The 22,963-nt window shown below is 30.7% G+C and overlaps 7 protein-coding genes across 12 annotated transcripts in view; 4 read left to right on the top strand and 3 right to left on the bottom strand.

Moving 5' to 3' along the window:
• Positions 1 to 2,753, top strand: part of Ph4alphaefb (prolyl 4-hydroxylase subunit alpha-1) — a 167,675-nt gene extending 164,922 nt beyond the window's left edge. For all 3 annotated transcript variants that reach the window (XM_072899158.1, XM_072899159.1, XM_072899160.1), the window contains 5 exons: positions 7 to 273; positions 447 to 671; positions 768 to 833; positions 905 to 1,070; positions 1,298 to 2,753. In XM_072899158.1, the coding sequence (XP_072755259.1) occupies positions 7 to 273; positions 447 to 671; positions 768 to 833; positions 905 to 1,070; positions 1,298 to 1,392 (819 nt within the window). In that variant the 3' untranslated portion in view covers positions 1,393 to 2,753. The remainder of the gene's footprint in view (positions 1 to 6; positions 274 to 446; positions 672 to 767; positions 834 to 904; positions 1,071 to 1,297) is intronic.
• A 2,494-nt stretch (positions 2,754 to 5,247) lies between these two features.
• LOC140669785 (putative transferase CAF17 homolog, mitochondrial) lies at positions 5,248 to 6,777 on the top strand. Its single transcript, XM_072899898.1, has 2 exons — positions 5,248 to 5,389; positions 5,494 to 6,777. The coding sequence occupies exon 2, from the start codon at positions 5,514 to 5,516 to the stop codon at positions 6,639 to 6,641; it is 1,128 nt and encodes a 375-aa protein (XP_072755999.1). The 5' UTR covers positions 5,248 to 5,389; positions 5,494 to 5,513; the 3' UTR covers positions 6,642 to 6,777.
• A 473-nt stretch (positions 6,778 to 7,250) lies between these two features.
• Positions 7,251 to 11,496, bottom strand: LOC140669779 (uncharacterized). 2 transcript variants are annotated; one of them, XM_072899892.1, is made up of 5 exons: positions 11,356 to 11,496; positions 10,390 to 10,600; positions 8,204 to 9,813; positions 7,799 to 8,094; positions 7,251 to 7,718 (listed from the first exon to the last, which is right to left on the bottom strand). In XM_072899892.1, the coding sequence occupies exons 3-5, from the start codon at positions 9,798 to 9,800 to the stop codon at positions 7,518 to 7,520; spliced, it is 2,094 nt and encodes a 697-aa protein (XP_072755993.1). In that variant the 5' UTR covers positions 9,801 to 9,813; positions 10,390 to 10,600; positions 11,356 to 11,496; the 3' UTR covers positions 7,251 to 7,517. The 2 variants fall into 2 exon arrangements, with proteins under 2 accessions (XP_072755993.1, XP_072755994.1); XM_072899893.1 differs by lacking the exons at positions 10,390 to 10,600; positions 11,356 to 11,496 and adding an exon at positions 10,057 to 10,207.
• Positions 11,497 to 11,600: 104 nt separating this feature from the next.
• Kat60 (katanin p60) lies at positions 11,601 to 14,851 on the top strand. The gene is made up of 10 exons (XM_072899897.1): positions 11,601 to 11,865; positions 11,966 to 12,101; positions 12,278 to 12,422; positions 12,516 to 12,606; positions 12,702 to 12,823; positions 12,903 to 13,082; positions 13,199 to 13,341; positions 13,434 to 13,546; positions 13,643 to 13,769; positions 13,867 to 14,851. Exons 1-10 carry the CDS (start codon positions 11,601 to 11,603, stop codon positions 14,063 to 14,065), a joined length of 1,521 nt encoding a protein of 506 aa, XP_072755998.1. The 3' UTR covers positions 14,066 to 14,851.
• LOC140669786 (RNA-binding motif protein, X-linked 2) lies at positions 11,942 to 15,867 on the bottom strand. Of its 3 annotated transcripts, none has more exons than XM_072899900.1 (5): positions 15,705 to 15,867; positions 15,035 to 15,187; positions 14,827 to 14,956; positions 14,490 to 14,651; positions 11,942 to 14,072 (listed from the first exon to the last, which is right to left on the bottom strand). In XM_072899900.1, the coding sequence occupies exons 1-4, from the start codon at positions 15,716 to 15,718 to the stop codon at positions 14,529 to 14,531; spliced, it is 420 nt and encodes a 139-aa protein (XP_072756001.1). In that variant the 5' UTR covers positions 15,719 to 15,867; the 3' UTR covers positions 11,942 to 14,072; positions 14,490 to 14,528. The 3 variants fall into 3 exon arrangements, with proteins under 3 accessions (XP_072756001.1, XP_072756002.1, XP_072756000.1); XM_072899901.1 differs by having other exon boundaries at positions 11,942 to 12,079; XM_072899899.1 differs by having other exon boundaries at positions 11,942 to 14,651.
• A 311-nt stretch (positions 15,868 to 16,178) lies between these two features.
• Rabex-5 (Rabaptin-5-associated exchange factor for Rab5) lies at positions 16,179 to 19,973 on the top strand. Its single transcript, XM_072899894.1, has 9 exons — positions 16,179 to 16,670; positions 17,470 to 17,582; positions 17,690 to 17,947; positions 18,033 to 18,162; positions 18,239 to 18,336; positions 18,457 to 18,713; positions 18,824 to 18,955; positions 19,036 to 19,281; positions 19,384 to 19,973. The coding sequence occupies exons 1-9, from the start codon at positions 16,492 to 16,494 to the stop codon at positions 19,825 to 19,827; spliced, it is 1,857 nt and encodes a 618-aa protein (XP_072755995.1). The 5' UTR covers positions 16,179 to 16,491; the 3' UTR covers positions 19,828 to 19,973.
• A 174-nt stretch (positions 19,974 to 20,147) lies between these two features.
• Rabggta (Rab geranylgeranyltransferase subunit alpha) lies at positions 20,148 to 22,874 on the bottom strand. Its single transcript, XM_072899895.1, has 7 exons — positions 22,788 to 22,874; positions 22,455 to 22,565; positions 22,246 to 22,364; positions 21,986 to 22,173; positions 21,588 to 21,785; positions 20,913 to 21,518; positions 20,148 to 20,738 (listed from the first exon to the last, which is right to left on the bottom strand). Exons 1-7 carry the CDS (start codon positions 22,788 to 22,790, stop codon positions 20,302 to 20,304), a joined length of 1,662 nt encoding a protein of 553 aa, XP_072755996.1. The 5' UTR covers positions 22,791 to 22,874; the 3' UTR covers positions 20,148 to 20,301.
• Between the last annotated feature and the right edge of the window lie 89 nt (positions 22,875 to 22,963).

Below are 22,963 nucleotides of genomic sequence, written 5' to 3'. Positions count from 1 at the left end.
TTGCAGAACTTTACTGTCGCCGAGGAAAGGGTGAAAACGTGGGAGGAAATGACGGAGAGAGAGAGGTACGAAATGCTTTGTCGCGGCGAGGTATCTATTCCACTAGAAGTGGAGAAGAATCTCAAGTGCCGTTACGTCGACCGTGGAATTCCATTTCTGAAAATCGCGCCGTTCAAGGAGGAGGAAGCGTATCTAGATCCAAGGATAGTTGTTTATCACAACGTAATCAACGACGAGGAAATCGAGACGATCAAACGAATGGCTCAACCTAGGGTAAATAGCTTGGTTAGCTAGAATATCCAACAATTACCCGACAATTATCTCACTGCAGAGCACCCCGCGAGATTCTTTCGAGATACCATATATATTTATATTATTATATATCATTAGTGCGATGAAATTGTAAGAATATATCTTTCGAATAATCCGGTGCATTGCTGTTACAGTTTAAGCGCGCTACAGTGCAAAATTACAAGACTGGTGCCTTAGAGATAGCTAATTACAGAATCAGCAAAAGCGCGTGGCTTCAAGAACACGAGCACAAACACGTAGCGGCAGTAAGTAAACGCGTAGAACATATGACAAGTTTGTCTATCGATACCGCTGAGGAGCTTCAGGTTGTCAATTACGGCATCGGCGGTCACTACGAGCCGCATTTCGATTTTGCCAGGGTAAGTTGATCTCGTTGAAGAGCAACCATTTTCCGGCCGCGCAATATCGTTAATAATTCAATTTTCAATTTTCAATTTTCAATTTTGCGCATGCAGAAAGAAGAGACGAATGCGTTCAAGAGTCTTGGGACGGGCAACAGAATCGCAACGGTTCTGTATTACGTAAGTCATCTAATTCTCTGCGATTTATCACGAGTTGACGAGCATGAAATAACGCTGTCTCATTATAACAGATGAGCGACGTCGAGCAAGGAGGAGGTACCGTATTCACCGCCATCAATATATCGCTTTGGCCGAAAAAGGGTAGCGCGGCGTTTTGGTACAATCTGAAGCCTAACGGCGAGGGAGATTTTAAAACCAGACATGCGGCTTGTCCAGTACTTACAGGGTCTAAGTGGGGTATATATCGTTCGAATATGTGCTTCGCGAATCGTTATTAATTATTTTATTTTATACATTATGAAAATCACGTGTATTATTTTTTTGTTACTTTTAAATTATACTATTACTCTAATATCTTTTTTTATAAATATTTAAATAATTTATGAATAACACATACTAAAAGAGCACAATTAAAAATGTTATTTATTTATTATTTTATAACTTGTATTTATTATTACTTACAGTGGCAAACAAATGGCTGCATGAAAGAGGTCAGGAATTTCATAGACCTTGCACACTGGAAAATCAAGCGACGGACGAAGTGGACATCAGGCACTGAAGAGGAGAATGTCCTTTGACTGTAACAGAAAATACGTAAAAGAGAAGCGCGCGTACTAAGAAATACTTTAGAATTTCTGCTCCGAATAAAGAGATTTTTACTCTCGAGACGGTTACACTCTGTAAGAAAACACGTAATACAAACTGTCATTTAAGAACAAACAAAACATGCAAAAAATGTCAGCGTAATTTCATATAGGGTAAATAAAGTCGCTGCACACGTTTTTACGAAAACGTCAGTGACATAATTTGCATAATTTTACATCTATATTGTCGCAGGCCATGATCTTTTCTGCTGGTTTATTCTGGAACACGATTCCTCGCATTACGACAGCGATTAATATTTCCTTAATCCTTAAAATATCTAGCTGAAAAAAATTGGCGAAAAGCAACGGAGATTCTATCTAAACAGAATTAATTGCAATGGTTTGTTTCTTGTACGCTTTTCCCTTTGAAACGGTCCGACGTGGAGTCTGCTGATGTGCAAAGCACGTTTCGCGAACAAAGTTACTCCTTGTTGCGTTTTGTTTTTTAATTTGATTTAACGCCGTTTGTTTACTCGTCATTTTGATGCTTGCTTTTACGGCAAATATATTACATTGTATTTGAAAATTCTGCTTTGGGGCGCCGCGGCAAGTGAAGAATAAAAGAGCGGACTTTAACAACTTTTGCTTAAACAAAGTAAACGAAAGCAAAAAAAAAAAAAAAAAAAAAAAAAAAACCACATGGTTCGTTATCCGCATTTTCACCATTTTAAACGAGCTTTTCACGGCGAGATTATCGGGATTCACTCCGTTGTTTGCTATGCGTAACGTTAATTGTTTCTACAAGAAGATATTCTACACTAACATATTACTACACATCATAGCCAAAGCAATAATAAATTGCGTACATTCTGGCCAGTCTCCCCTTATCATAGATATAGCGTGATGTAGAACAACAAAGAGCGCGATGTAACCATTAGCTCGTAGATTAATTGTAATTTGAACATGATCGTTAATGCGACCTTCACAGTCGTGTCTCAATAATACTGATATTATCGTGCAATAATGAAGTACTTCCGCCGGGAGGATACTCCGACCAAGAATCTCCTTTCGTGACGGATCGTCGGTTGTAAATAACGATGGCGTGTAATCCCGTATCATCCGATCTTTCTGATCGAACCAGGTTGTATACGAATCGTTTGTAAAAAAAAAAAAAAAAAAAAAAAAAAGGGAAGACAATGCCTACGACGATGACGCCGCGTTTCCTAATGGCGGTGATGTAGTTATATAGAAATATATGACGCGCTGTATTTACAAGGGACTGCTCTCTATTATAGCGATATTTCTTTTATTATATTATGGTTCTGAACAAGAAAAAGATATTACGACCTGACACATACATGGCATCGTGGCAAAGATAAAAATATATGCTATTAAGGATTCCCCTAAATCATATATGTATGTGCAAAAGAAAATGAAAAAGCGAATTTAATTGAAATAATCTGGAAAAATCATATAAAAATGCCAAATTTATTTAAATTTATTCTTTTTTCAGAAATATAGTAAAAAATATTATAATGCACATTTTTATAATATTATACATATATAACTAATATATAATGAATTTTATTTATTTCTTACAATAAATATTTGTGTGCCACGTTGCGTTATTGAAGCACAATACATAGCACTTTTATATATGTTTTCATTAAAAAAATAATTTCAAACTTTTATGTTCAAATAGCAGGAACTGCGCTTGACATTGCGAGATAATTCGTATATACGTTAAAAGTTTGAGAATCATTGTTTTATCGGATATAGATGATTATATAGATAGTTTGAATATCCCAAGAGAGAATCGACTGTTAATATTTAACATTAGTACACTGCACAGCAAATATAAGAAGTATCGATTCTGAATTGGAAGGTCAGTAACAAATATGCGCAAAGACTGGTTATGCGCTAATGGATTAACACGATACATTACATAATGCATTACTATACATGTATTATTTTAAAATTGTTTCACATTGCACAATAATCTATTGCATTGTTTATTGAAATTCTATTATAATAGTTGTATTAAAATTACTCTTGTAATTTTAAGTTTTCAACTTATATAATATTTAAAAAACTTTTGTGAATTCTCCAATTTTTCAAAAATTATTTTTATAAAATTATATCTTTATTAATACAGCAAACAATTCATTTGACTTTATTTATATTCCAATGTATTTACTGCAATCTAATATTGATTAATATACTAACCGATTGTTTTATAAATACTACATATCCTGCACACTTGTGATGTTACTTGTAATGTTACATAATATCTGTGCACATTAAAATATTTCATTTTTTTGCTATTTTTAAGTTTTGTGAATTTTCATAAATTTAATATCTTTATAAGATACATCATTAAGTTTTCAAAAAAATTAGTGCTTAAAATTTCTAATCAGTTTTCATCTTGAAACAAAAATTACTCTAAGTAATAAAATTGAAATAAGGATTAGAACAAGGTAGTTTAATTTTTAGTTAAAAGAAATAGAAGCATCAAAGTGGTATTTGAAAAAGTCATTAATGTGTGAGCTGCACAATATATTACCCAGGAAAATTTTGTAAAACATATTTTCTACTAATAATTTCTCGTATCACACTTTGCAGAATATTATGTCATCCACAGATATATCACTTATATATAGTAAAATGATTATTAACATGAGCAGAGAAAATAAAAATAGCACTAAAAAATGCAGAACAATCGCCTTATTAAATGCGAGCGACTGATATCTAATTGTAATTATCATTGTTTTGTTAAAACAAAGAAAGTAAATAAAGTGAAATACATCACATAGAAACACCTTTGAGAATCCAACAACAGATCCTATTATTGCCTGTTTTTATTGCCAGAATTTGTTGTTACCAAACTGCAATTCAATTGACAATAAGGTTTAAAATATTGAAAGACTACATTGTCAACATTTGTAAATTTAAATTGTAGAAAAATTTAAAACATTTTTTTATATTTGTATCTAAATTTTATTTTATATTGTATTTTATATTTAAACATTATCTTTATTTTTATACAAAACATTTGTAAGGATCAATAATATCAGAAGTAATATGTAATAAATGTTACTTTTTCATTGATTAACAAAGATAAAGGATATTAAAAAATATAAAAAAGAAAATTTAGAAAAATATATATATTTAAATTCTGAAAATTAAGTTTACAAAAATTTAAGTGTTAGGAAGAGAGGAAAAATGCAGTTTATACATTTGGAAAATAAAATGACTAACATATTCATGTAGTCATCGTGTGTAGTAAATATAATGAATTTGAAATTTTTTTATTTTCCATGAAAAATGCGATAATGAAACGAACATTAAAAAATATCCCAAAACTTTTAAATATTTTTTATACCTTTTTATATGGCAATTCGTTTGCGTATATTTCCAGTATCAAATAGGTGTATCAGTATATACGATTTGATAACTTAAAAAAAAAAAAATTTATTTATACTTTTTAGAATCAAGTATGTATAGTATGTGATCAAAAACTCTGGGATCTTTTTAGAGTTTGTTCAAATTCCTTATTTGTGGGGTAGCGTTTAATTGACCAATCGGGAGAAAGAAATCTTTGCTCTGAATCTTTTTGTCCTGATTGGTCAATTAAATGCAATTCAACTCCATGACGTCTATGACTAAAGTCACTAGATATAATCTAGTGACTTTAGTCTATGACTTTAATTCGAGCACACTCTAGGACGCACTTGTGATAACTTGTACATCAGAAACGGTCGATAATGTAGGAGTCAGTGGTCAGTTGTCGATAATATCACTCCCTTCTTCCAACTCCCTCCAACTTTCAATATACCGCCGAACCGCTGATCTAATAGTTTCGAAATTATTGATCGGCCTTTTTATACAGCTTTGTATTTCACAAACAAATAGAATTGTCAAGTTGTCAAATCATATACTTGGAATATACGTGATCAAATTGCTATATAAAATGTAAGATTTAAAATATTTTTATATTTGTAATAATAATAATTTGTAGTATTTAGAGGTTAGAATTTGTTATTATCAGTTCTATTGGATACGTGTATTTTTCGTAGAAACCAAAATTGTTAAATTCATGATGTCTGCCACGATGACCATTCTTGTTAAGCGCTTTGCTTTCCACGTGTGCAAGCGTAATAAAGGAATCGTTAGCCACCAAAGATATGCGATTAGACACTATTCCGATCAAGTTGACGGCAAGATACTAGAACGCTTGAACGATAGAAGTTTACTGCGTGTAAGCGGCAATGAGGCCTCCACTTTTCTTCAGGGTTTAATAACGAACGATATGAAGCATCTCGCGGAAGGGGCACCTAATATTTATACGTTGTTTTTGAACATTAAAGGCAGAGTAATGTACGATGCTATAATATACAAGAGTGAACAAAGCGATATGTATTATGTAGAATGTGATTCGCAAGTTGTTGAATCTTTACAGAGACACTTGCAGACGTATCGTGTAAGACGAAAAGTAGATATAAAACATGTAGGGGATAAAATCAGTATCTGGTCAATGTTTGATTCGACTAGGCACCTTGATAATGGAACAATAGTGAATGAAAATGGAAAGCGCAAATTGGAAGGAATGATATTTCCATGTAGCACGCTAAATAGTAAAGCCAGCAAGTTTATAGATAATATTATGATATACGAAGATCCAAGATTGCCCGATTTAGGTCTGAGAATTTTAGCCGAATTGCAGATCGATAAGCATGAGATAATCAAACATTTAGACTCTGATGTATCCTTATCTAAGAATGTCAAAGCGAATTACAAAGCGTTCCGATATAAATTAGGAATAGGGGAAGGTGTGCGTGATTTACCACCTGGAAAGGCATTACCTCTGGAGATCAATTGTGATTACTTGCATGGCGTTAGTTTTCACAAAGGTTGTTATGTCGGTCAGGAATTAACTGCACGAACATATCATACAGGCGTAGTTAGAAAGCGCTTGATGCCCTTGGTGTTTGATGATATCGCGAATAAATCGCTTGCTTACGATGAGAAAATTTTCGACGAGTCTGGCAATGTTGTAGGAAAATTTCGGGGATGTATCGACAAGTATGGATTAGGTTTAATGCGCATAAATGAATCCCTCAATGCTCGGCAGCTTAATGTATCAGGCATAAATATAAAAGTTGTCAAACCCACGTGGTGGCCTCAAGAATTACAAATGCAAGTTTCTGCCAAAGATATAAAGTAACAATTTAACATCCGACTAACATCTTGTAATATATCAACGAATTAATGTCATAAAAAGTTGTGCCATATATATATATATATATATGTGATATGTAAAAAATATACGCGCACAAAATAAATTTGTTACAATACATAAAGTGTCGATAATATATTCAGTGGATTGTATTTCCTTGTTGCTTTATAGGATGGAAGATCTCACTAGTGCGCCATCGGAGGAATCTGATATCTACGAACAAGTACAACAGAATACTTCTACGAGTCAGCAAACCGCGGCAAATATATGCGGCACTTTTACATGTTCGTTTTGTCATTTAAAGGAACGTTACGATTATAAAGGTGCAAAACCATCGTTTGCTCGTCAATTGGTTTATCTGGAAGATTGTTACATTATGAAAGATCCGTTCAGTTTGCCAAACAAGGGTGAAGTTTTAGTTTTAGGTGCCGATTGTAGTATATGCAAACGCATTGTGTGCTTAGGATGCAGCATATTTTACACACAGCGCTTTTGTTTAAAGTGCGCATCCATTAATATTCAGAAATTACCGTTTCAATTACATGGTAAAATCAATAATTTAATGAAACATTACGCAGATTCATCAAAATAATGCAATGACGCTCAAAGAAGTATTATTTATTAAACAAAACACAATTTCCGTTACAATAATACATAGGAAAAGAACATATTTACATACAAGTTCATTATTATTTATATTTGAGCCAACTCACAATTCTTATTTAAAAACCGATATTTTTTATAAAAATGCTAATATATATGTATATATCTTTGTCTAGTAAATAAATGCAGAGTGTAAATCTCGTCTTTGAATGTAAAACGTGCGTTACAAAAAATTATAAAATATATCGCAATATTATTGGCTTAGACTTTTACTGATTTATTTGATTTTGCTGTAAGCTTTTCTGCCATTTTCTTCTTTTCCTTGTCAAGTTTATTTTGTTTATTTTTTTTATTTTTGAACTCAGCTTTTCGACCCTGAAATGAAATTGACTTTTCTTCTTCGTGTTTGGCATTATTTTTCTGTAACTTTTTATGCTTTTTAATATTTGCTTCATTATCAGCCTGTAAAAGAAAACAATATATGCAATATCAATTCCATTTTTATCAAAAAATTTAAAAAAAAAAAAAAAAAAAATACTAACTTTATAAGCTTTTTCCAGATTATTCTTGAGTTTTTTTCGTGGGTTATCATCATTGTCATTTGAAGAAACTCGTTTTTTTCCCTTGTTACTTTCAGTTACATATCGTTTTATTCGTATTGGTCGCTTAAGAATCTCGAGACCATCTAACTGCAGAGCCAAGGGTACAGAATTTTCACTTGCGAAATTGACATAACCCATTCCTTTGGTTTGACCTGTTTGTTGATCACGCATTAAATGTATGGATTCTATCTGTCCACAGCGACCAAAGAATTTCCAGACGGTATTGTTTTCTATACCTAGATTTTCAAAAAAACATTAACTATTAATTATTAATTAAGTTTTTTATTATATAGGATATTAATATTAAAATTAACAATAAAATCAACAATAGTTTCATATACGTACCAAACCTCAAATTTCCTATAAATACAGCTTTCTTACTATCCCATTTTTTTTTCGCAGCTTCAGCAACTATTTCTACATGTATGTAATTTCCTTTAAATTTCCGTCCGTTCATAAACATTGCCTTTTGAGCAGACTTTTGAAACTGGTAATTGATATACGCTACAATTGTAGTTACTGATGGATGAATCTGCTTCGTTATAGCAGCTACTTTCTTAGACATTTTTGGATTTTGAGGAATAACATTTCTAAAACGTATATTATTAATGGGCCCAAATTTATTGAATACTTTTTTTAATTCCGTTTTCTTTGATTCTTTTGGTATATTATCAATGAAAATAGTTTTGTTATCAATCTCTTCTTGTTGTTCAGGAGTCAATTTGTTTTTTTCTTCCTTCAACTGTTTTTGTCCTTTAGGAATATCTTTGCTATTAGATGCTTCAGCAGTGTTCTTTTTTGTAATTTTTACTACATTATTATCCTCTTCGACATCTTCATCTTCGTCACTAATATCATCATCTTCATCATCTTCATCTTCTTCATTAAAATCTTCATCATCGTCCTCGTCTGCGATATTACTTTCTAGAAGTGTTTCTAAACCTAATACTGAATTTTCATCGTCATCGTCATCGTCATCGTCATCGTCATCGTCATCGTCATTCTCATCTTCATCACTATTCTCAACTTTTGATTTTACACCTTTGAACATTTTTACACCCTTATATTTAATTTCTTTTTTTATATCGTCATCGTCATCGTCATCGTCATCGTCATCATCGTCCTCGTCATCATCGTCCTCGTCATCCTCGTCCTCGTCATCCTCGTCCTCGTTAGCGTTATCGTTATCGTTATCGTTATCGTTATCGTTATCGTTATCGTCATCGTCATCGTCATCGTCATCGTCATCGTCGTCATCTTCAAAGTCCTCATCATCTTCATCTGGCTGGGATTCAAGCTGTCTAAATCTTGTAAGGATCATTTGATGGTAAGGCTCATTTCTTAAAATTTGTGCACTAAACTGTTCGTCGGTACAATCTTTTTTGCGATTAAGCATCCATTCTTTAATATCACAATTATCATCATCGTCATCATCGTCGTCATCGTTGTCATCGTCGTCATCTTCTTTGTCCTCATCTTCTACATAGTTCTCATCATCTTCATCTGATTCATCTTGTAAAGTTTCTCCAAAGATATTTGGGACATCGCTATCTGATTCTTCTGCAAGTCCTTCATAGTCAGAATCATCTATTTCCTCCCTCAACCCTCTTCTACAAGTTAAATCAATATCGTCAAAGGTCACTGGTTTGTTTTGTGCTTTATTCGGAGACTTTAACTTATTCTTTGCAGGATTTTGTTTCAATTGCTTTGCATTCTTAGATAAATCTTGAGTCTTTACATCTGTATTCTTCGGGAAATTTTTCTGAAGTGATACATTTTTATTGTGCAGTTTCGAGTTATTAATCAGAGCTATCTTGCTGCTTGGTGTACTTTTAAACTTAGGATTCTTGTCCTTTTTTACTGATTCTTGTCCCTTTTTTATTGTATGCAATTGCTTTGCATTCTTTAAATCTTTGTTTTGTCCTAGTTTTGCTTTACCCATTTTCTCCAAGTTTCTACAACAGCATTATAAATTACTGTAAAATTTATTAAAATATAAAAAATTATACATGATGCGCGAGAACGAAAAAAATGTCTTAAACATATACATTGCAAAAAAAATGTACACATATAATTAATTAACGTTTAGAGATTATTATTCCTTTTTTTTATCTTTCTTTCAATATTCTTTATTCTAATCTAGCTAGAAACATTAAGAAATTGCTGCACGATAGCATTTTATATAGTGTCTAAATTACCGTTAAAAATTCTTTCGACGATCGTTGTTGATAATATAAGATTCGCGCGATTATATCAATTTATCGTTAGTATTAACTAATAAGTTTATAAAACTCAAGGAATAACATTAAGAGCTTGCGAGTGTAAGACTTTTTTTGTGTGAGAAAAAACAAACAAAAAAATATAAACATAAATGATAGAAAGGACGAGTTAAGATGGCCCAACGTTCAAAATTCACGTGTAACGTGTAACACGTAACAGAATATGTGCCAAGAAAAGCAACTTTCAAAATTAAACATACAAGATATTTCGTTATAGGATATAAATGTAGTAAATTACGATAAGATACTTACTTTTTCTTAAACCTGTTGAGAACTTCTCGGTAGCTATTATTGATCAAAACAAGAGAACACTAACTCAAGCTATCACCGGTACGAAGTACGAACAGCAAAATGAGGGAGAAATAATTCAGACGACAGGAAGACGTGCAGCAGCCATCAATGATTGTGTTCGAAAAATTGTCGAGCGAGCAAATTTTGATAAATCGGATTGATGTAGAGTGATCTAAAAAAAAGCATTAAATAATAATTATACAGAACAAGAACCTGTAATCTTGCATATGTGATAAACTTTTAAATAATTTTTTAAGACAGCCAAACAATAAAAAGCCTATATAAGAGTATTTTATGAAAGTTTCTTATTTTCAGCAAGAAACGTAATGTCACATGATTGGCTGTCAAATGGAAAAATTTTCGGAACTTTAAAAATTCTCTATTCGATAGCCAATTGCGTGACAGACATCGCAGATCTGTTTTTTTTTTTTTTTTTTTTTTTTTTTTTTAGCTAAACTGACCGCATCAGTTTCGTGTTATCTTTTTCCCTTTGTATTGAAAGAAAAACGATAAACTTTAAACTAGAGCAATCAATTATTTAAGATCAGTTTTCAATAGCTGTCGTAAGTCGGATGTCGTAAGAGTTGACCAATCGTATTCGATTATTCTTCTCTAGAGTCAACTGTGATTGGTCTATAGTGGAATCACCCTAAATATATATATATATATATTTTTTTTTTAAGTTTATGCGCATGCGCAAAAAACCGTTTTTGTACATATGACATTGATGAGAGAGCTATTTTTATCGTAATCTTCTGTGATGCAACTACAAAAAAAATGCTAAACAAACATGACAGAAAATTTATGAAAGCTTTCGTATAATTTCTGTAAAAGCATTAAACTGTCGAGCAAATCAATTTAAAAACAAGCGTGAATTTATCGATGCACCTGAATTAATTTATACACATACCTATATACAATACGTACAATTGTTTGATGAGAATTAACCTGCAGCTATGTAACTGTGTAGTTTGACATCATCATCGTCAACTGTCAGAGCGCGAGAAAATGTACATCGATGTACGAGCGGAGGAACTTTTTCGCCGTTACGAAAACTTTGGAAAAATTTAATGATTTCGTGATTGATACTTTCGTCTTGTATATCTATTTCGAAAGTGTACAAATCTTGCACTCTATATCTATATCCTCTCGCTATATGCAAAAGTGGAATCATGGCTGTGTCAATAAACGAAATTTGCGAGAATACGAAACTTGCGCGTGAGATGGCATTGATGGGAAATTACGATACGTCTGGCGTTTATTATCAGGGGGTTGTGCAACAAATACATAGATTACTAGCGACCATAGCAGACGCGACTCGTAAGGCAAAGTGGCAAGTTGTACAACATCAAATTGTCGAAGAGTTTGAAAAAGTAAAAGCTACATCCAACACGCTGCAACTTTTCAAAGTGGATACACACGGAGAAAGATTGCTTGGTAGAGAACATACAAGATAATTAATTTGTAGATATAATTATAATTAAGATAAATAAATTTTCTATTTAGACTGATGGTATAATAAATTTTTTTATTTCAGGAACATCATGTTTGTCATTCGAAGAACCAACGCGAGATCCTGCTTTATGGTCTTACAGCAATTCGGAACCCTCTTGGAATCAAACGCCAGCTAGAGATCCTGATGTGTGGCCACCTTTAACCCCAACGGAACAAAAGTATTATTATAAGTCTACAATATATTATAATTTTATTAATATTTTCTATATATATTTAATATTAAAATTTTTATTCTTTTCTTTTTAAATGTTTCTATTTGTAATACCTTTTCATATTTTATGTTACATGCTTAACTATGTAATACAAAAAGTATTTAGTTGATTATATTTTTCAGAAATTCAAAGCAGCAAAAAGTTCAACAGAAACAGCAAAATCGAACAAATACTAGAAAATCTCTTGCTACAACTAAAAAACCAGATAGTAAGGCTACTACCAAAAAGGATGACAAGAAAATTGTAAAAAAAGATGATACGAATAAGGTAATGCAGTGAGCTAAATGAAAGAAATACATATTTATATTTTGTTTGTAAAAAAATTATAAAACTATAAATTACTAACTACAATAATTACAGGACAAGTCAGAGACAGAAAAAGATGATGTTGAATTAGAAGAACGCAAATTTGAGCCATCCACTACCGATAAAGATCTTGTTGAAATATTAGGTAATGTCATTATTACTATTATTTACGAAGATATTGGTAAAAATATGAAAAACAAATTTGTTGATTTGTAATGATCAATTATTGAAATATTGTAGAAAGAGATATCGTTCAAAAAAATCCAAATATTCATTGGGATGATATAGCAGATTTACATGAAGCAAAAAGATTGCTGGAGGAAGCAGTTGTACTTCCAATGTGGATGCCTGATTTCTTCAAAGTATATCTTCTTTCTCAATCTATCATAAATTGCAATAAAATTTTTTAATGTCATAACAACATAAATGTAATATTTTTAGGGAATTAGGCGACCTTGGAAAGGAGTACTCATGGTTGGGCCACCAGGTACAGGCAAAACTATGCTTGCAAAGGCTGTTGCAACAGAATGTGGCACAACATTTTTCAATGTTTCGTCCTCTACATTGACGTCAAAATATAGAGGTGAATCGGAAAAACTCGTTCGACTATTATTTGAAATGGTAAAATTATAATAAAATAATATACGATAATCTGTATCTAAACAATTTTCTGTTGATTTCTCTAAAGAAACGTAATATTCTACTAAAAGTATTAATTTTCTTGTGTAAACACACAGGCTAGATTTTATGCACCCAGTACAATCTTCATTGATGAAATTGATTCTTTGTGCTCTAGAAGAGGGTCTGAATCAGAACACGAAGCTTCACGTCGTGTGAAATCTGAGCTTCTTGTTCAAATGGATGGAATAAGTTCCAATAGGTAAAAAAAAGGACATTTGGGATATTTGCTTTACTGATTATAACAATATAAGAATAGATATATCAAGTATTTCTTTTTTTTTTTTTTTTTAGTGAAGATCCAAGTAAAGTGGTGATGGTATTAGCAGCGACAAATTTCCCATGGGATATCGATGAAGCTCTGAGAAGACGTTTGGAAAAACGTATTTATATTCCGTTACCTAATCGTAAGTCTTGATAAATATTCTGGTTTCTCAACACGAAATGCAATGTATCCTAATTCTTAATATAAAATATTTTTTCCGATTTTTTTCATTATTCAGACGAAGGTAGAGAAGCATTGTTAAGAATAAACCTTCGTGAGGTCAAGGTGGATTCATCTGTAAATCTAGCAGATATTGCAAGGAAACTCGAAGGTTATTCCGGTGCAGATATTACAAATGTTTGTAGGTGAGTAAAGAATTGAGAACATTGAGAATAATGAAATAATTATGAGAATTATGAAATTAATTTTTATAACATTTTTACTCTTTACTCCATCATTTAGAGATGCTTCAATGATGCTGATGCGAAAGAAAATTGCGGGTTTAAGACCTGATCAGATCAGACAGTTGCCAAAGGAAGAATTGGACTTGCCTGTATCTGCTGCAGATTTTGACGAAGCTGTTGAGAGATGTAACAAAAGCGTTTCCCAAGAGGACTTGGAAAAATATGAGAAATGGATGAGTGAATTTGGTTCCTCTTGATATCATTCTGTTCAAAAATAATAATAATATAACTCATTGATACAAGTTTGTTGCACGTATGTGTGGGTTGACACATGATTAATATTACAATATTATTCTCTTTAACATATGAAACGGAGAGCTTCTTAATCTTTAATTCTAAATCCTAAAAGACTTTACTGTATTTTCTATACTTGAGACTTTAAAAAAATCAAATTCGAAAGTAAGACTGTACGGTAGAAATAATAACTTACGTAATATTTTCAATCTCAACTATATAACACTCAATTATAATTAAGACTTTATTTGCAATAATAAATCAATTGTAAGTAATGGAGCCTTTATTCAATAATATATTTTTATTGTGTCTGTGCGCATATATGTGTACGTGTGATTAAGTATAAAGGTATAAATCTATGTATAAAAATATACTTGAAAACAATACCTTGATATATCAATTTCTTATATATACATCTTTTATATCTCAATCTTTTTTTGGAGCACAACCCTCTTTCCGTAATTTATTTGTTTCCTCATCTATATTTTTGGAATCTTTTGGTGCTTTGTAATTGGTAACATGATCCACTCGTATTATTCTGCCTAAAATCTACAAAAGAAAATCATACACACACACACACATATATACAAACACATATACACTTTCATATGGAAAGACCATTATTATTTTGCTACATACTTATTTACCATTGCTAACAAGTGAAAATAATAGCTTACGATATTATCAATAATAATAGTTTATAGTTACTTGTATTAAAATGTACCTTTATACCATTAAAATTGTCAACTGCCAGTATAGTACTTCTTTGATCTTCATAACATAAGAAGCCATATCCCTTTTGTTTTCCAGTATCTTTATCTCTGATTAAGTTTATATTAACTATCTCTCCATACCTACAATATGTATTATATTTATTATAAAAGTTTAGTTGCCTACACAAATGAGTAATTTATACATAAATTTTGACTTACTGAGAAAAGATAGCGATAATATCACCTTCTGTTAAATCATACGGTAAGCCACCGATAAAAATCCAAGCGCTATCTTTATATTGGTCATGCCAAGATGTTTTATTACCACCTTGTAATTCTTGCTCGTTGAGCTTCTTTATATTTTTGACATTACTAAAAATATAAATTACTTACATATTAGTACAAATGTTATATACATTTTAGTTTCTGAATTAAAAGTTTATATGGATATGTATATGTATATATATTATATTTAAAATTAGAAATATATAACATAAAATATATAAATTTATATCTCTATTAATAATATTTGTAAATAAAATTTGTAAATTAGTAATATTTGTAATTCTTGCTCATTGAGCTTCTTTATATTTTTGATTATTTTTGATATTACTAAAAATATAAATTACTTACATATTAGTACAAATGTAATATATATTTTAGTTTCTAAATTAAAAGTTTACATACGTATGTGCATATATATATATATATATATATATATATATATATATATATATATATATATATTATATTTAAAATTAGAAATGTTTGTTTTATATATACATGTAAAATATATAAATTTATATCTGTTAGTAATATTTGTTCCTTTTATTTGTTTGGGCTAATGTTTCTTAACCTATGTGTAAATTATAAATTAACAAATACATACGTTAAAGGATTCATATTGCAAATATATACGCATGATAGGTTTAAATTCACAAAAGATACGTATGCTATATATGTATCTGTAAATAAACAATAAATTTTAATTAAACACGATAAACTATTACATCTGTAAATACAACATATAACGTATTGTGGCGCGCGTGAAATACTGAAGATTTTCTGTGAAAATTGCAAGCTGACGAGTAGCGATTGGCTACACATTTCTCGAAACTAAAACTCTTGGTTCTGAAAGTAGAACCAATCACGTTGAATTGATTTGGTTATTAGATAAAAAGTTTCTAAAAGTCACAACGTTTAATTGACCAATCAAAGGAAAGAAATCTTTACGTCTGATTAGGCTGCGATGATTGGCTATCGAATAGGGAATTGCTAGAGTTTCAATCAATTTTAAGAATTATCTGATACCTAATAGCCAATCACAGACTTCTATATATAGATGCTGTATAGCCAATCGCTACTCGTCCGACATGTCGATAAACGTCAAGTGAAATTCTAGCCTTAATCTGCTTTCTGCTTTTGCGTTCTGTCAATTTTTCCATTAAAAGTGACGTTTAACGATTCGCAAAGTACTATCGTTTACTATTGCGGGATTTGCAAAAATGTCTTGACGGAGATTGAAATATAACAACAGGCAGCAGACACTCAGTTTCCAGTTTGAGACTTGGATGTAGATTTTTTGTTGCCTTAGGTTAAGATTCTATGCTATCAACGGCAAGGACAACCTCGTATCTACTTACCGGTATAAACATTTATTTTGATCGCACGAAGGCATGTATTCTACGAAAACACCGACTCTTCGTATTGACGAAGCCGATTTAAAATGCAAGAACGGTTGCGGATTTTACGGCAATGCGGAGTGGGAAGGTTACTGCAGCAAATGTCATCGGGAACATTTGCAAAAACGACGAGCCCAGGCTGAACGCGTATCTCATTCGCAACTTTTGGACACGTAATATTTCTTTATCCCATAAAATGTCATGTTATATTTCGCTATGCTTTTGGATATAATGAAAGTATATGGCGTATATGGCCAACGTAAACTGACATTAGTGCAATTGTAACATTTGATGGGTGTATTATTTGTAGAGTATTCGTTGTATCCATAATAGTACTCTAGTTTTGACTCTCAGATTTTTTCGCAAGAAATTCTGTTTAAATATTGAACATGAATCCTTAGAGAAGAACCTAAAGTGTGATCAATCCTTTCTTTTTTGTAAATTTCTCAATTTTAGTAGTGGAACATTAATTATATGATCAGTTTGGCTTCTAAGAGACTCAAATGTACTGTCGGCCTTTTGAGGTAATGTTTAGTATAATTTTCAATAGCCATTAAATAACATCTTCAATGAATGAATTATAAATTATAGTAATCAAGTCAAACATTTTTATGTTTCTAAAATCTACATTTGCATTGATAAGTTCTAAAAGCATTATTTACTTTTACTCATAGTTATTGAACATTGAGCAGAAATTATATAATAATGCCTCCAATTTTATTAGTAGTATCAATGATCAATATTAATTTAAAGAAAATTTGTCCGCAAACTGAAGTCAATATAATGTGTATATATATATATATATATATATATATATATATATATATATATGTGTGTGTATGTGTGTGTGTGTGTGTGTGTGGTAATATACACATTTTGTTGGTTTTCCCTTAATTTTGGCTTTTTCTAAAAATAAAGTAATTGATATTTTATTTACTTTTTACTTTAATATTAATATTATTATTCTTTTAGAGATAACATTAATCGATCAGTGAGCTCTGGAAGCCATAGAGAGGAAAAGAAGGTACAACAAGAGAAAAAGTATAAATTGTTAAATATTTCGTTTAGAAAACCTACTGCAAAAGGTATTTTATAGCAATGTATTGTTTATAGTATTACTATAAACAATTATTTATTAATGTATACAACATTTACTTATTTTTCTATTATGTTCAATGCATTAAATTTGAAGTTCAAGGTTATCAGGAATTATATCACGAATTATTAAAGGACAATCCGGATGTCGAAAAAATTAAGACAGAAAATAGGGATTTATTGTTATATATAGCCAAGACCCCGATAGAGAAGGACGTACGAAAGTGCATACATTCATTTGTAGTAGACATACTCCAAAACAAGGATGTAAAAAGGATAGAAGAATTATCAGAGATAACGCAAAATTTTTATCATGTGTTTGGAAAACGTCTAGAAAATAGTCCTAAATATGCAGGTTTGTAATTTGTAAGATATACGCCACATTTATGTGCCTCTGTAGAAGAAACTTGAAAATTTATCTATTATCCTTTCTGTTACAGACATACCATCAGATATTAAAGAGAAGTTGTTAGATTATGTTGAAAGATATGCTATGACTTTGTTATACAGAATACTTTTTTGCCCTCCATTCACATCGGATGAAGAAAAAGACTTGGCTATACAAAAAAGGTATATATTTTAAATTAAGAGAGTAGCTTAAAATATATTAAAATTAAAAATATTAAATAATTTCTTCTTACAACAGGATACGGCAATTAAATTGGGTTAGTGGCAAAAATTTAGAATGCAGAATTCATGAAACAAGCTCAGAAGTTAGAGAACTTGTTTACACATCCATTACAGGTTCGTTATACTACTATGTTATTAACTATGTATTACTACAAATTTATATAGTTTTGATATTTGGTGCTGTATGCTTATGTGTCACTGTATACAGTATAACATAATTAAAACATTTTTTAGATCTTTTAAATATGGATTCTGCCAAAGCGCCTCAAGAGAAATTAGCATGTGTTATTCATTGCTGTAGAAATATATTCTTATTATTGCAACAATCTGTCAATGGACCAGCGTCTGCTGATGAATTCCTTCCTGCGCTAATATTTATTGTTTTAAAGGCTAATCCTGTACGTCTTAAGAGCAATATAAATTTTATTACGAGATTTTGCAACGCCAGCAGATTAATGACTGGAGAAGGAGGCTATTACTTCACAAATCTGGTATTTTAAATTTGTCAAAGTATTTACATTACATTTTGCAAAACTTTTCTGTGTCATCTATATAATTAAAGTCTCAATATTATCTTCAAGAATCATTTATAATATTATAGTGTTGCGCGGTATCATTTATCGAAAACTTGACTGCAGAATCTTTAAATATGGCTGAGAAGGACTTTAATGCATACATGTCAGGGGAATGTGTTCCAGCTAATACATGGGAATCGGCTCTTATGATATGCGAAGTAATATTCTTAATGTATTGAGAATTTTGATTATTATATTATAGATGTAATTTATAACATTTAATTACAATTATATACAGAGTTTACACTTGATGTGTGAAGATATAACTTTGTTGGATGATTTGCAAGCTAAAAATGTCGATATCGTGAAACAAACGGAAGAACTAAAAAACAAAATGATTGAATTCAAAGAAAAGATTAAAGAGGATGTGAGTAAAGTGATTGAAAGGACACCATTGTTGATATCTCACAGTCAGAGAGTGCCTACTAATTTAGATAGTGAAGATTTTGAAAGCTACCAGTTACCGCCGCCAATTATTCCACAGGTAAGATTATATAGCTGCAACTTTTTTCTCAAATTTTTACAAAAATTCACTATTTTTATCAATTAAACATTGCAAGACGTTTTAAATTGTGTCATGTAACAGATATATCCGCATTCTATCAACGATAACGTGAATAGCAGTGTAATGACAGATCTATCAAGTGATTTGATGAGAACATCATTGGTGGAAGATTCCGTAACGCCATCGCCGACATTTGATTTTCCATCCCTTATTGGGGACGATAGTTTGGAAGTTAGCAAGGGCGAAGACGAAACTAGTCTTATCAGTTTAGATACGCAGTCTGATCTTGCGTCTAGTGACACACAGCTCTTTAAAAAGCATATGACAGACAGTTTAATAGACGAGTCCCCCACACCTGAGGCAAATCTATCATCTGTATTGAAACCGATTAGCTCTGAAGATTATCATGGCTTCACAATTCAAGGATCAAACATACCAACAATACCATGTAATACAGGTGATTCGTCTATAACTACAGCAGATTTAGATTCAGACAATTATTCCAATTACTATCAGAACATGTAGTATTGTAAAAATGTAAGTATTATATATGTAAATATATAGTATATATAAAATATTTAATAAAAGATTTTAATTATAGTAGAAATTTTTAGTTTTTAAAGTAGAGAACAAAATTTTTAATGATTTAATCTTTATATATCATATTTTTATTAATTTATATTTGAAGAGTATTATATATATAGATATAATAAAAGAAAATAACATGCAGCAAAATTATGTTTTGAGAAGAGATTTTTTTTAGTGCTTCTAGCCTGTCACCTAACTTGCTTTTGTCTAAAAAAAAAAAGACTGAGATGATATTACAATTAAATTTTTATGAGAAAATCCCCCCCCCCCTCCCCTTTTTAAGCTGATTTTAATATTTGATATTTTTTTGATGAAAAATAGTAAAAACAATTGTCAGTAAAGATTAAAAAAGTTACCATTAAACACATTTCAATATATTATATATATAAAGTATATATTTTTCTTTCAATGTTAATTTAAAAATATATTGGAACCACATTTCATATCTGGAGTTATATTAAATATTGCATATACTGGATTCTCTCTTAAATCTAAGAATTTCAATTTTTTATGTCGTTTTAATAAGTTTAATAGCTCCTCCTTACTTGTTAATTTATTATTTCTCAAAGAGAAAATTTCGAGATTATGTAGAGTAGGAAAATTTTTCAATGATGTTATGCCATTGCTAGAGAGTGACAGGCTTGTACATCGTTGCAATGTAGAAAACTGATGCAAAGATCTCTCCAACTGGTTCGCATCGAGGTTCACAAATTCAAACAAACTAAAGTAATGATTATTATGTAATTTCGTTAAACCTAATCCCGATAAATCGATTTTGGTCTGTATTTCCAAATCGCTCTCTTCTTTCCATATTTGTAGTAATTTATATTCCACTAAGAGTTTGCTTCCTAAAATTACAAGTAATAGAAACATGTTTATAAAAGCAAATGAAAGATAATTGAAATTAATAAATTTGCTAAAATCAAAAAATCATTTTAATATTATATATGTATGAATAAATATAAATATATATATATATATATATATATATATATATATATGTATATATATTATATACTTACGTAAATCTTTATAATAATTCTTGCGAAGATTATCGATTTTCGATAGCGCAGTCAAGTTATTTAATATATCAGTATAAAATTTTTTAAAATCAATCTTCTTCATTAATAATATACTGGTTAATAAGGCCCATTTATTATTTGGTTCCATTTTAGAAAGCTGGTAATAACTCTTCAACAATTGTTCATTTAATTGTTCGTCGTTGCTATTTTGCTTGTGTAAACTTGAATTATCTTTATAAATCCATGCATTTGCAATTTTTGAATATGAAAGTTCATACATAGTATCTTGCAATTTTACATAAACTTCCTCGGCATGATCTAAATTTTCCAATGGATTTACAAATCTTGCAATTTGTAACTTGGCAAACTTTTCATCTGGATATAGCTGCCACTGTGCATCAACAGCCTTGCTATTTATATATAGCGAAAGTGAAACTGGTTCAATTAGTATATTGTTGTCAATAACAATGATAGCGGTATCTTCCTTAACGAGAGCACGCCACAGTCTACACGTTGTCATGCACTTATCTAAGAGCCATCTTTGGTAGAACCATGCGCTAGAGTCATTGGGATCGGTAAAAGTTGCATCCATGACAAGGTCGAGCTCTGAAAAATATTGTCCATTGTTATTTCAAGAGATAAAAAGGATTATGAATTAGTTTACAAAGAATTTACCTTCTTTATACTTTTCATCTATGATTGGTATCTCCTCTAATGTGGTACCAAACATTTTGTATAATATTCGACTCCTATAGTGCCAAGACGAATAGTTTGAAAAGTTATTTAGTATCTTTGTGGTGGAAAATTCAAATTCTTCTTCATTAGAGATCCCAGCTTTTTGCACAATAAACTCTCTATAATCCCAACAGTGAACTACAGTAAAAAAAATGTATCTTTAGTTATGTCAACTTGTTGAAAGAGTAATATTGTATTTGTACTCATGTATTTATTGCAGAATATGTAATATATATATATATATATATATATATATATATATATATATATATGTATGTATGTATATTACATGTATAGTATAGTATAGTATAGTAATAAAAGAAAAGTGATATACTGACAATTTCTTTCATCTATGTTTAGACATTTTGCACACAGTGACAATTCTTTCTTCCAATCAGGATCAGACATTTGTTCCATCACCCAACATCTTTGGTGCCACACACTGTATGATTTAGGATTTTCTCTAAGGCAGTTTTCAGTTAAACTCATCTCATTTTCCAGTAGTTGCTTATAATCTTCGTCACTCCTACATATATTTTTATTGTTAAATTAATTTCTGCTCACTATGTATAAATCAAGCATCTTAGCATAACATTACCACTTGTTATTCTGGAAAACTTCACGACGAATATTCCACAATGTATAAATATCTGAATTATTTAACAGCATACGTTTAGTAATTAATAATAATTCGTCATCCCATATTTTATCTTTTCTCTGAAATACAAATGATATGCTAATGATCGTGATATGAGAGAAAACATGTAATGAGTCACAGACATACAGATAAGAAATGAAATTAAAAACCTTTTGAAACACTATAGCGCTATCGGCTTTGTATTGAAGGGCTTTGGCTGCTCTTTCCTTTTTTCTTATTTCCTCCTGTTCCGCCGTAGTACGTACTTTCACGCGACCATGCTAAAAAAATATATATATATATTATACATAAAAAATAATGAAATATTAACTATAATTATACGGCACATTTTTATAGAGTAGCGCTTAGTTATATTTACTTAATGTACAATAAGATATTATTTTCAAGTATTTATAACACAAGTACCATTAATTAATTACTAAATTTAATATATAATTTGTGATTTTGAAAATTGTAATTTAATATATAATTTATTACTTTACCATTATAGATACCCTTATACTCGTTCAATAAATCGTGAGCAAGTGAAGAGCTTGTCAGACCATCGACGGCTTCGACCAACAATTACGAGTATGGTATGTTCCACTTGATATCATAAATGTTTCAAAGCGTTAGCTCGATCAATCAGAACAGAAGAAAATTTCTTTCTTTCAATTGG

Source organism: Anoplolepis gracilipes, chromosome 9, assembly GCF_047496725.1.
Source record: "Anoplolepis gracilipes chromosome 9, ASM4749672v1, whole genome shotgun sequence".
Classification (NCBI taxonomy): domain Eukaryota; kingdom Metazoa; phylum Arthropoda; class Insecta; order Hymenoptera; family Formicidae; genus Anoplolepis; species Anoplolepis gracilipes.
Note: the sequence above shows the minus strand (reverse complement) of the source record. Positions and strands in the feature narration are given on the sequence as shown.

Excerpts from the sequence above, each read along its gene's own strand:
- LOC140669786 (XM_072899899.1), bottom strand. Across the intron at positions 14,957-15,034 it reads ATTATCGCTATCTTTTCTCA|GTATGGAGAGATAGTTAATA; the intron begins GTAAGTCAAAAT and ends TACATATTGTAG. Across the intron at positions 14,652-14,826 it reads ACAATTTTAATGGTATAAAG|ATTTTAGGCAGAATAATACG; the intron begins GTACATTTTAAT and ends TTTCTTTTGTAG.
- LOC140669785 (XM_072899898.1), top strand. The coding sequence starts at position 5,514 with ATGATGTCTGCCACGATGACCATTCTTGTTAAGCGCTTTGCTTTCCAC.
- Rabex-5 (XM_072899894.1), top strand. The coding sequence starts at position 16,492 with ATGTATTCTACGAAAACACCGACTCTTCGTATTGACGAAGCCGATTTA. Across the intron at positions 17,583-17,689 it reads TAGAAAACCTACTGCAAAAG|TTCAAGGTTATCAGGAATTA; the intron begins GTATTTTATAGC and ends TTAAATTTGAAG. Across the intron at positions 18,163-18,238 it reads GACTTGGCTATACAAAAAAG|GATACGGCAATTAAATTGGG; the intron begins GTATATATTTTA and ends TTCTTACAACAG.
- Rabggta (XM_072899895.1), bottom strand. Across the intron at positions 22,365-22,454 it reads GCGCTATAGTGTTTCAAAAG|AGAAAAGATAAAATATGGGA; the intron begins GTTTTTAATTTC and ends TTTGTATTTCAG. Across the intron at positions 21,786-21,985 it reads AAACATAGATGAAAGAAATT|TTCACTGTTGGGATTATAGA; the intron begins GTCAGTATATCA and ends TTTTTACTGTAG.
- LOC140669779 (XM_072899892.1), bottom strand. The coding sequence starts at position 9,800 with ATGGGTAAAGCAAAACTAGGACAAAACAAAGATTTAAAGAATGCAAAG. Across the intron at positions 8,095-8,203 it reads TATAGGAAATTTGAGGTTTG|GTATAGAAAACAATACCGTC; the intron begins GTACGTATATGA and ends TTGAAAATCTAG. Across the intron at positions 7,719-7,798 it reads ATCTGGAAAAAGCTTATAAA|GCTGATAATGAAGCAAATAT; the intron begins GTTAGTATTTTT and ends TTTCTTTTACAG.
- Kat60 (XM_072899897.1), top strand. The coding sequence starts at position 11,601 with ATGGCTGTGTCAATAAACGAAATTTGCGAGAATACGAAACTTGCGCGT. Across the intron at positions 11,866-11,965 it reads ACACGGAGAAAGATTGCTTG|GAACATCATGTTTGTCATTC; the intron begins GTAGAGAACATA and ends TTTTTATTTCAG. Across the intron at positions 13,342-13,433 it reads GATGGAATAAGTTCCAATAG|TGAAGATCCAAGTAAAGTGG; the intron begins GTAAAAAAAAGG and ends TTTTTTTTTTAG.